The following is a 12,473-nucleotide window of genomic DNA, read 5'->3' as shown; positions in this document are numbered from 1 at the left end:
AAAAACTGAGGGTGGGAAGATGTTATCACATCCTCACACACAGACAAACACAAATGCAAACACACTGCAGTGAAGTGAGTGATAGCAACACAATCTTAATGCCCTGCTGACCTTGGATATTAAACCTCTTCCTTCCTTTGACAGATGAGTCTGGGATGTTTGCATTAAAGCAAACAGGAAAATATCATTTTAACCTGCTTATGCGTATAACGTACAACCAAAAGGCCCTCGGAAGTACATAAAGATCTTTCAGGAAAGGGCAGTAATAGAGAATGAGTGATGATTGGGGGGGCTTAATTGCTACAAATCCTCATAACCAGTGACAGCAGCAACATTACCCAGGAACCCCTGTCTCCCATGCCTTGTTTGATCAGAGGCGTTCGACAGGAGCTTCTCGGGGACACGGGCTTCCCCAGGTGTAGGAAAAGTCAGAGACGCACTTTACAGGATGGTTACCAAGAGCACAACAGATGGGTAGCGGGGCCATGGAATGCGCTATGGACAGGACACTATCGTCTCCGGAACATTTCTCAGCTAAAAAAGGTCAGCGGGCTCCGAGCACATAAATCAGCATTAGCTACAAAGTCAACACAGCCATTGAGGCAGCAGGAGCAGATACACTCCCGCTGGGAAGCAGTACCTGTCTGTGCAGTGATAGGAGTGGTAGCTTGGAATAAAAACCAACTCCATTTGCTGCAAAACGTTATGAGTTCTTAGTAGCACTAAGCAAAGTGCACGCGAACCCTTCCTGCACGGGTACCATGATGTGGGTCTCAAAGGAAAACACGGCTTTGTTAGTCGTGATCCCACTAAACACTGTTGCTCTTGGTTACGCACCACTTTGTGTGTTTCCCCAGCTGACAATCCTCCTCGTTTCAGTTTGTGGCCTAGAAAGTCAGCAGATGACATTTATCTTTTGTGCTTGTCCTTTGGCTCCTTTAGAGAACCTGCAAACTCCCCCTGTGAGTTAAAAAAAAAAAAAGAAGAAAAAACTGCTGCTGAAAGAGAAATATTGGAAATAAATGAGGATATAAATGAAGCTGCACATAGAGAAACCTGTGTGCTTTATCGTGCCAGTTGAAACGGAAAGGTTTTTGTCACAAGCCCCTCTATAGAGGGGTAGTTCTAAAACGGCAGGTTTTACCCCAAAGCCCCACCACACAGAAGGCTGCACGAGGTACATGCTGCCGCTTTCATACCAACGGCAGGAAAAAGAGGAGAAGAGCCGCTTTACGGCGGGAACAGAAAGCTTGGTAGACGGCAAAGCAGCGGTACCGTGTTCCACATCCACCTGGCATTTCTAAGAAGTGGCAACACCGAGCACGCTTCTCCAACACAGGCTCTATACCCACAAAAGGGTAAACTCATGCGATGCCTACAGATGGATGAACTGACACTCTGTCTGCAGAGCACTGAACTCACACTGTACCCAGAGAAGGATGATCCTGTCTTGAATCTAGAGAAGGATGAACTGATACTCTACCTACAGGTTGTTGAACTCACACCGCGCCCACAGAAAGCAACTCTACTATATCAAGGCATAGAATGTACCATACCTATAAGGTGAAGTACTACACTTATAGATGGAAAAAATCACAATGAATGAAATAATGTCTCTAGAAGTAAAGGTGTCTAAAAATTTGTGCAATGTGACTCTGGATAGCGTTTCAGAGTCTTACCTATGCAAGGCTGCGGAGGTGAAAGCCAGTAGCCAGTCTGCCACGCTGCCTGTGCTCCCACAATCCCTGGACAGCTTCCACAAGCTTACAAACTTTGCAGTTTCTGTAGCCGTTACGTCTAATGTGTCAGCAACATCTCCCCCTCACCGCCTCACTCCAATCCTCCGTTTACGAGCAGGCTCTCAGGTGGCCGGGGCCGATGGTTTCGCTTGAAATTATTTAATGGGGAATTCTGTTGTTTCGAGGAGTTCTGTGCGGGAACCTTGCGAGTCAGTAATTTTTAAAATTCTTTTCCTCCGAACGTTCATTTTGAACATTTACTCGCATGAAAAGGCAAGACTCCTCCACTTTGGCCTTTTCACAGAGCAGCACGGTTGAAACTGCAGTAATTATAACTATGGAAATGGCAAGTCGCTGACCCTCAGTCGCCGCTTTTCAAAGTGCGTGTAGAACACCCGTCAAAATAAGCTTCATGTTCATGTGTAGGTGGAAGGTGTGCGAAAGGTGTGAGAAGTGTGTGGGAAATGGCATGTGGAACGTGTGCGAACGGTGCGAAAAGTATGTCGGAAAGGGTGTACGAAGGGCGTCTGAAAGGTGTGTGAACGGTGCGACGGGTGTGTGACATGTGGCAGGTAGGAGCCTGAGCCACACCCCCCCATGTCCCTGAGGGACAGCTTCTTAGTGAGGGCTCATGAAGCCGAAACATACGCAGATGCGCAACTGAAACCGCCGCAGTGACACCTTTGTGGCAGGAAGGCAACGTTACGTTCCTGGGGGTTTTTTTTTTCGGTGGAGTTAATTTTAGTTTTGTGAGTTTGATTTGTCCTTTCAAGTTCTGTTTTGTATAAATGTGAAAAAGTGCTTTTTTTTTTTCTTCATTTTAGAGTTGAAAGGCCTTTTGCACTTTACCTTTGAGTTCTGACGTGGAATTTTTTTCTCAATATTGCTTGGTATTGGAAAACGAAAGAATAAAAGCTCTAAGTCCAGACGCTGCCACCATGCGCCCGGTCACTTCCTGAGCCAGACACATCCCGACGTGTCACGGAGCAGTTAGTCAACCTGAAGACAAATGGTTAAGAGATTCCGGGTTCTGGACTGGCTTTTGTCAGAGGTATGGTGTACCGAGCAGCCAAACCAGTGCCCATATTTCACAGATAAAAGCCAGAATTCTCAGGATTCTGGTTCCTTGATGCATGTTTCCATGGGTCTGAATGTCACCCTGTAAGACTGACATCTCAAACCACTGGTTAATCGCACTCCTTTTACACAGACAGTTATTAAATAATGAAATTATGGCGAAGTTCATAAGCCCAAGCAGTTGATTCATGAAGGTGACTTTATGTTGTGTGTTACTTTACAAGTGTGGGATGGTGTTACGCACTGCTTTGGGAAACTTTCTGAACTGTTGTGTTTTGGATGGCATGGGTAAGAAGTGATTATTGTGTTTCACGATGGTTGAAAGCACGAGAATGACAAGCATGACAGGTGACGACGTACGAAGAAGTAAAAGGGTTTTTTGTACCTGGTAGGATCTGAGCTGCTCCTATGGCACCAAAAGAAAACAAAGGGGGGAGGGGGAGAGAAAAGAAAGGTAAGTGGCATCCTGCAATCCAAAGTAAGCCTATGAAAGTGCTTTATTGCCTGGCCTTGCTGGCTTTGCAGACAGGGCACAGGAGAATTCCGTATCAAACCTTTCTGTCATCGGCACATAAATCTCTTTCAAAAAAAACCCCCACATTTTTCAAAGGTCTAACAAGTTCATAAAGCATTTCTGAAAGTCGACGGCTTTCATGCCATCCACAATTAAATCAATGAAAACTGCTGCTGGTTGTAGAGGGAAGTTGGCGGAGCTGGCTGTCGCCTCTGGGATAGGCAGGTGATCGCGCAGGACGGATCCACTCTGAACCCCTCCGTACAAGTTCTAACACTGCACATGCGAATCAGTTAGCAGTAATGCGCAAAATTCAAATAGAATCAAAAGTTACTCTAATTTTTACAGGCAGGCTGCACTGATCACATAGGTTCACAGTATATCTCCACCGATGACACTTAGGGATGCAGGACCTGTAATGTGTTTCTTAGCCTCTGCAGATCTCCTCTAAAGGCAAACAATGATTAATGTCTGTAACCTGCGAGACTCCTGCATGGTCACCGCAGACAGGACGGTTCATCGCTGCGGACCGGGAGGTTCCTGCATGATCCCAGCAGACGGGATGGTTTGACACCTTGAATTGGTTATTGATGTTAAACTGTGGTGTGATCTCCAATTACATCTGGTTAGGGTTAGTGTTAGTGTTCTTTTCTCATTTAGCTGATGCTTCCCTCCAATGCGACTTACAGCGTTAAGCAACCTGCAAGTACTAACCGATTTATACAGCTGTTCAATTTTTACTGGCTCAATTTAGGGTAAGTACCTTGCTCAGGGTACTGCGGCTAGAGGTGGCATTCGAACCTGTGAACTTGTCATACAAAGGTAAGAAAACTGTTTTACTCAGGGTAAAGGACCAGAAACTTCTTCCCAGACCAAGCCTGACACAATTTACCAATATCCACACGCCATTACCGTATAGTATCTAACTCCTAACGTCCACATGCTGGACATGTGAAGGGAACCATGTGGAAATCACATCAGCTCTGCCAAGGAAACTCTCCTCGTCTCCTTAGTTAACTAGGAGAGCAGCCGACACCTCCACGAGGCAAGAGGAGGCTTCCCTCTCCTGGGGTCTCATCAGAAGGAGAGAAAAGAGGCCGCTGCTTTAGTCTTGCCAGCCTCCTCCACGCTTTCTGCACCGGTTTGCCGCTGCAGCCCTTTCAAAGAGCATTCTTGGAGCATTCTAGCATGTGAATTAACAGCAGGTCTAGTTAGGGAAATAATGGTTGATTTTGTGTAATAAGGTGGAGGGCAGCAGCCAACGGGCGGCTTGGCCGCACTCCACTTTGACGTGGGATCCATAACTCGTTGGGAATTTCATCCTTTAATCTCAACAGCGCACAGGAGAATCGATGCACTCAATGTATCGCTGGCCTAATTTGACCAGAATACAAGGAAATGGCACGAGGCAACGAGGTGCAAATCACAGAAGTGTACAGGGTTAAAGGTAACAGCTCAAAAGTAATAAACCTTTATGGATATGAAGGCACATATGTTGTGTGGAGATTATTCACTTGAAAAGCGAGGTGCGAAGTGCAAAGGGGCCAGCGATTACAGGCTGCCGCACGGAGGCGACCGACTAGGACAGACAACTTTGTCGCTTTCAAGTGCTGAATGTCTGCGCACAGCTGGGAGCATACAATCCCCTTCCTTTCTTCCTCCGTTCCTGAAAGCGCGCCGCGTTTCCACATTCGGCTCACGAGTCAAGCGGCAGCAAAAAGGAGCGCAAACCTGCCCGCGACCCGTTATGTTTTCATTTCATTAAAAGGTTCGCAACCCGGATTCCAAAGTTACCTTAAAGGAGTTTAATGGGAAAGTCTGGGTATTTGGCAGAACGCGCGCTGCCGTACACGAGCTGGAACCCTTCAACCAGCGAGACGTCAAAACATTTAACCTTTCCGCTCCGAAAAACAACAAGAAAAGAACAAGTTAGTCCATCCGTTTGTATGACGTCGGCGGTACGTATGTACACTTTGCTGCAACTCTTCCAGAAAAAATGTGTTCGCAGAACAGAGGAAAAGACCTACGTTTAGCATTTCGTGCTTTTCCGCAAAGCAGTTTGCAGCGATTTACACATTTACACAGCAGAGTTGTATACACTGGAGCTCTTTCAGAGCGAGTTCCTTGATCAAGGGCAGGAAGTGAGATACTTTGCTACTGGGAGTCCAAAGGTGGCAGCTATAACCACTATGCCGCCCACGGCAGAGATCATAAAGAATATAATATTAGGAGGCGAAAACAACTCCGGACATGTACTTGAACACGGGGATGAGTGTGCGAGAGCATTGTGTTATTTCCTTTTACACGCAGTCCCAAGTTACATGGCGTAAATCCCAACCCGACATTCTCCCTGCCCGACAGAAGGATAATCCCTCCCTGAGAGAGAGGGGGAGAGAGAGAGAGAGAGACGCAGAGCAAGAGACGGAGATTTATCCATAACTTGCCGTGGCCCCGTTCGGAAAAGGCACACATTCCAGTCTAACAAGACATGCTCTTTGAGCCTGACAGCTTCCCGACAGCTCAATAGTTTTGCGGCCCCCTCTCGGAGGCGTCTATCTGCACAATAAAGTCAGAAGTGGGGTGCGGACTGCAAACATTTGCTGTCAGGGGACCCTACTATGTTCTGAAGGAAGACACCGCCAGAACTGCTGCGTACAGAGGCGGCAGACGTGCGCCGCTACGTGCAAAACGTACGCTAGACGCGGGGAAAGGCCGAAAAAAGCCGGCAAAAATTCCAGAGCATAAAAATAGTGTGAGGCCCATCTGCCTCGCGTCCAGTCATGTTAGAATAATTCCCCCACAGAGAGAGGCCGGCACGGAGGCCTTAATCAGGCGTACCGCACCGCAGCGCGTTTCGCTGGCAGCGAAAGCACAACACGCGGGGGGCTGGAAAGGCGACCAATCGGAGTCATGTGGGCGGACCCCTCCCGCTCTCCCAGAAGCCATTTCTGCAGCGTCAGCTCGGCCGACTGGGGCGAGGACCTCGCCGCGTCTGGCCGCATTATCTGTGCTCCGGGAAAGCTGTGCCTGATCCCACCGTTCGGGCGGCCGCTGCAGACTGTCCTACAGCGGGGAGCCAGCTCAGAGACGGCCCCCTACACAGGGTTTTATAATATAAATACATGACAGGAGGAAGGCTGCGCTTCCCCCTCCCTCTCGCCCTCTCTTTCCTCTCCAGCTTCAGTGTTTATCAGTGACCAGAGAGCGTGTAATTAAATCTGGGGAGAACACACAAGCGGAGACAAGCGGGACAGCGAACTGCAGACCTGCCTTGCTGTACAGTGGGATAACCAGCCAAACAGTGGATGCCCTCTGTTTGTATTGCAGTAAACACAGTGGCAGGAAAAACACACACCACTGGAGCAACGCTGGATGCCTTCCTTGTCTGTCGTCCGGGTGACAGCCCGTTGCCTTGGCGACAGCCTGTGGCCTGGGTGCTGTGACCTGGTCGAAAGCCCGTACCTTTGAGCGCAAACCGTAACCTAAATGACGGTCCATACCCTGCACGAAAACCTCCGCCCTGACTGCCCGTACCCTGGTAAAGGTGCCGGATAGCAAGAGTCTCTCTGAGTAAGTACTCAGCCTGACAGCCAGTACTCAGAACTGACAGCTTGTTGCCTGGGCAACAGCGTGCATCCTGGGTGAGAGCTAGTACCCAGAGAGATTTCAGGTACTCTTAAGAATTTTCCTTCAGGAATGCACCAAAAAAAAACACACACACACACACACACACACACACACACACACACACACACACACACACACACACACAAACTGGGAGAAATAAATCAACTCCAGGGAATGTGAATTACTGGCACTGGTGCTTTCCTGTGAGCACAATACAATTAAGTTCCAGTTTTAAAACATTATCTTTGATATGTTAAACAGACCGTGGACTTCACACAACCTAATTCATTTAGTCTGCATTAGTTAATCACTAAATTAGCTAAATGTATATCAGCAGAATCAAATCCAGTGTGATGATTAACAGGTTTACTTAACATCATTAACCTAAGCATTTTCATTGGCTTCATTAAAACTTTAGTCTTCAAAAGGACCCTAAAGTGATTCCCCTCGTATAGCATCTATTTCAACTGGGCAACAGGTTAAAGACGACTGAACTAGCAAATCTGCTCAGAGACACCTGCTTTACTCTTTGTTATTGTACAATTTAATGCGTAAACTATGAATTAATGTTAATGTGTTCAGTATGCACAGATTGTGTGTTCTATAAGTGTCCTGCACACTTCGAGATGTGAAATAACGAGCGCGTTCGACTCAATGAGAAAAAATCGAAAGCGCTTCCAGCTGCTTTGTCCACTTTCAAAGAGACCGCACGACTAACACAAAAAAGCATGAAGATATGAAAAAGATCACAGATCCATTCCCACTGTATGCCCGTGGGCTCCTTAAACGGATCCGCCTCCCTGGGGCTTCGAATGAGGATGGGACGGACGGGACGGTTGTCATCCGGCGGTTTGTAACGCGGCACCTGGTTGCGCTGCTGATGCCAGCAACAGACGCAGCTAATAGAAAGAGGGGGAAAAATGACAACAAAAGGATTTGGCTGTAATCCCTTCGTAGTTGGATGGGTATCTACCCAGCGCTGAGCGCAGGCAAACCAGAGGAACGCTCTTGCGTGCGGTCCATGGAAACAGCTCCGCTACATCCTGCCATTCAATCTAAAACCTGATCCCGATACCAGGGGCAGTGGGATCCAGCCAGCACACCTTGAAGATTAAACCTAACATAATGCCCGTGGACTCCCAAAGGTCATTTTTGGCAACAGAGTAACGTATATAAATCCAATACGGCGTGTACCAAACCTCATCCTCCGAAGCACGTCAGTCTGTATCGCACTACGACCGCATCTGCCTCCTCCCACCATGCAGGGAGAAAACCTAATTTCCTTTTAAAACAGTCTTCGCAGCCACCAGAGATAATTTCTGAAAGCTCTTTTTTGTGCCCTTGTCACGGCGACAAAGAGGACGACACGGCTCCTACTCAATACACAGCGGGGTCGTTTGTCCTGAATAGGTCATTCCCAACTGCTCCTTTGTGAAAGTGTGGGCCCACCTGCACGTGCATCTTGGACTTTCAAATGCGGATTATCAGGAGACCCCGGACTTTTCATCTTCTGTCATTTATTCCATTTCAGGGAGCATTGTTCTAGCTTTTGCGCGGCATACTGTGGTGAAAGAACATGTTTGAGCTTGGGAAAACATGCCACTGAGGCATGAAAAGGGAGGAATACGATTAGCGTGGCGGGACCGGCAGGCGTGGAGCGTCTGTCATCCCGCGGCGTGTCCGGTCTTACGGGGGTGGGGCGGCCTTTCAATGACAACCGATCTGTGTCATTAGGAAATGAAAAGAACCCACAGCATTGCTTCGAGAAAGCTGCCTGTCGTTCGAAGCGTCACGCGGGCGTCCAGGACCTCCAAGACGCTGACTGCTTCCAACAGGATCTTAACAGCTCGGTTCTGCTACTCTCAGGAGCGCTGCTTCAATTAAGCAAGGGGGCATAAACTAAGATGAGGGACGATTTGATTTGCCGATTCAAAACGATGCTCATATGTACAAGATACTGCAGTAGAGGTGCGTCTATAACCTGCCCTTTCTGCAGGAGCAAACGACATTTCCCCTGCATTTCACCTGCTTTTACGTTCAACTGTAGCTACCAACATCAATCTGAACTAGACGGGTACCGGGTACAAGTGACCGCTGGCTACTTGGACCCCTAGAGGTTCATTTTCCTCCCATTTTCTTGACATGAGAGCTGTTTTATTTTCTTTTCCACAGTTGCCAGAGACATTTCAGAATAGCACATTAGCAAACTGCCTTCTTTGTATTGCCTTTGCTCTCTTTGTAACATCACATATGTGTCAGCTGTACATGTTCTCTTGTTCGGTGCTCCGTGTCACCTTGTTGAGAGAAAAAAGGGAGCTGAATGTCTCTGTTTTTGTAAGATTTCACAAAGTGGCTGAAAAAATTCCTACAAACAGGCAAATAAAAATAACGTCAAATCTCTAGGTATGGCGCTGCAGATCTGTGAGTAAACTAACGGAGTAAAGCTTTTTAAAAAGGCGTACGCATTTTATCCCTGTACATACTATGAGCAACTCAATGTATAAGGAATTACAGGCTTAGGCAACATGTCCAACGCTGAGTTTTCACAACAGAACGGAGTGGGCGATTTATCATCCACGAAGGAAATTGGTCTGATTACGGCAACACGGCAAATAATACAGCTCCGGGACTATCATATTGTGATTGAGATGCAGGAGCACAAAAGTGGCGAATCCAGGGAGCCTTTCCCTCTCACTCCTGCCTGCACCTGCTCCATTCAGCCACCCTGCCCGCCGATCATTTCCCTGGGTAATAACATCCATCAGGCCCAACAGCAATCACCAGAGACCCACAGAATGCATCCATTTGTTTGCAACTGTATGTCTTTCTGCAGGGATCAATCAGGAACCCGTGAAACACACAGGCACACACCTGCTGCCCACTGGTCAGAGCTTGGAATAGCCAGGAAGCACTTTCTTCCCACTAACAGTTCATAATGGCTGTTCTTCACCCGCCAGTGTTTCCGTGCCTCTTTCTCAAGACAAATCGCAGCTGTAACACAGTTCGGAATAAAGGCAACACACACACACATTCCTGTTCTCATGGAAACATCTGTTGCAAGTCAGCTCTAGTGGTGCGGCACACCAGGAAATTCTTCTATTATTTACGCATTTATATTGAGTGTCCGAGCTCCAATATCACTTTCTGTCAAAGCACCTTGTTCGTGCCCTTAATCTAAACACATACCTATCATTTATCAGACCGGTCAGCAACACGGAAAAACAACAATGTCATAAGGAATAAGACACGTACCAAAGCCTCAAGAACACACAAATAAGGAAGAAAAAAGAAAAAAATCTACACTGATTTAAACTTCTTCTGAAGAATGAACGAAGAAAAAAAAAAAAAAACTGAAATCCTTACTGACAACGTTTCTTAATTAACAAGGTGAAAAAGCAGAAGGAAGGAATTTACATGTCATTTTCAAATAGGTATACAAATTTGCTCCTGAGATAAGTTTGAGCTGAAGCATGGGGGGTGTTGTGGTTGAAATACATCCAGAAAGTGATTTTTTTGCATTTTGCAAATGTGTGTCTATGTGACGTTTATGAGAAGCAAAGCCCTGCAAGGCTCCACGTTAATCAGAAACAAAAGCCCTTTTGCACAAAAGCACGTACTTGATGGTTTTGGAATTGTTACTCCCCGGAAGACAGAATATTGATGATTTCAATTAATCAGATAAACCTGCAAAAGGGGGTCAATTGTGAAATTACAAATCCGTTCTTACAATGAACATACTGATCACATCATTCACGCATACGTACGTAGGCACAACTGGTTGGCCCCGAAGCAGACGACGGTGACATACGAGTGACGGTTATGGGTGGGATGAGGTGGGGGGGTGTTGTTGTTGTGTAAGCAGAGATTATTAAACCAAACAGAGTGGCGGCATTGCTGTGGAATGCTTGGGGAAAGGCCGTTTGATGGCAAAGAGAGAAACTCTTTAAATGTTGGCACAGGAAACCCCTGTAGGTTTACGTAATTGGCTTACTTGTCTTCAAATGGCTTTTTCCCCTCTTTGAAAACATCACTCAGCAAGGAGAAATATTCACACTCCGTTTCAGTGAAAACAGAGAGGGGAAAAAAACAAGGACAGTGTATCTGAAAGCCGAGAGGTGTGTAATAAGGAAATAAATCAATACAAACATGCATATAGTGGGGTATGAAGTTCAATAAGAATCAATCACGCACTGTCAAATCACTCAGGCTGTAATGAAGAAGCAATAAAAGACTAAGATGGCAATTTAAAGAAAATTTACTCGGGGACTAGAAATGGAGCATCCATAGTGATCTACGCAAGTGCCAACCATTTAATTAGCCGAAGAAATGGACACACTGCAAAAACAATCCTGTTGGGTGAATTTTAGTTCATTTCTTGTTGAATGACATTAAAGAATTGTCTGTTTTCTTCCTGCTGATGAAACCTTTTTTCTTTTCCTTGTAAGTGCCTGGTCTTCCAGGGCTATGCCTGGCACTGGTTAAGAAAAAAAGGTCTCAGTTTCAAAGAATAAATCCTTTCAAAGAACCTGTCTCGAAAACAGTGCCAGTCAACACCCTCCTGTACTCGCCATGCATACAGTATGCATGACCTGAAACAAGAAGCAAGATACACCACAAGGCAACTCCACAGACACTGCGAGCACTGACACAAGTGGATGGACAAGCACGAGCGCTGACACATTTGGGCAGACACACTGAGCACTGTCACACTTACTGTGGATATGAAAGGTCTACACACCCTTAACGACATGCCAGCTTTTGCGCATGTAAAGGCTGAAATCAAGACAAATCATGTGAAACTTTTTTCACCCTCAAAAAGAAACTGTAACCAACAATAGTGAATATCAATAGTGAAAATCAATGTGATGCTTTTCAGGAAAATCCATTAAAATGAACAAAACGTTCAATGTTTTGTTTATCTAAGTGTGCAGACCCTTTATAGTGGGCGTTGTAACTGTGTTCAGTTTGACGATGGCACAGTGGCGCAAGGATAAAAGTTTTTACGTTAGAGGTCCTGGATTGTGCTCAAACATGGAACTCAGCTCAGTCTGTGCGGAGGTTGCATGTTCTCGCCGTGTTTGTGTGGGTTTCCTTCAGGTGCTCTGGTTTCCTCCCACAGTCCATAGACATGCATTTCAGATGAAGTTGGGAATCAAAATTTCCTGCAGTGCGTGCAATGAGCTGCTGTATAAATGAGTGAATGACAGGAGAGGCTTTAATGCACTGTAAGTCACCTTGGACAAAGGTATCAGCTGAACTTTAATTAATAAACATCGTATGTCACTTTGGAGAAAAATGCCTACTAAATAAATACATGTAAATGCAAACCAATCACATTCCAAATCATGTAAGAGGGTAATTTGCATGTGACATCATGTAAAATGATTCAGAGTGACCTTAAATAAAATCAGCTCAATTAAGCAATAACGTTTCAATACAGTTGTGGAGACTTGATAATCACTGCAGATGCTGTGAGCACTGTCACAGCTGTAGAGATGCTTCAAGCACGTCTGCTT

General features: G+C 46.2%; 1 protein-coding gene across 5 annotated transcripts in view; it reads right to left on the bottom strand.

The window, feature by feature from the left end:
- Window positions 1–12,473, bottom strand: part of cadm1b (cell adhesion molecule 1b) — a 145,966-nt gene that overhangs the window by 35,615 nt on the left and 97,878 nt on the right. For 4 of the 5 annotated variants that reach the window (XM_018742901.2, XM_018742903.2, XM_018742904.2 and 1 more), the window contains exon 2: window positions 3,202–3,222. The exons of the other annotated variant lie outside the window; for it this stretch is intronic. In XM_018742901.2, coding sequence (XP_018598417.1) covers window positions 3,202–3,222 — 21 coding nt within the window. The remainder of the gene's footprint in view (window positions 1–3,201; window positions 3,223–12,473) is intronic. 5 annotated transcript variants of the gene reach the window in all.

The sequence above is a fragment of the Scleropages formosus genome, chromosome 10 (assembly GCF_900964775.1).
Source record: "Scleropages formosus chromosome 10, fSclFor1.1, whole genome shotgun sequence".
In the NCBI taxonomy this organism is placed as follows: domain Eukaryota; kingdom Metazoa; phylum Chordata; class Actinopteri; order Osteoglossiformes; family Osteoglossidae; genus Scleropages; species Scleropages formosus.
Note: the sequence above shows the minus strand (reverse complement) of the source record. Positions and strands in the feature narration are given on the sequence as shown.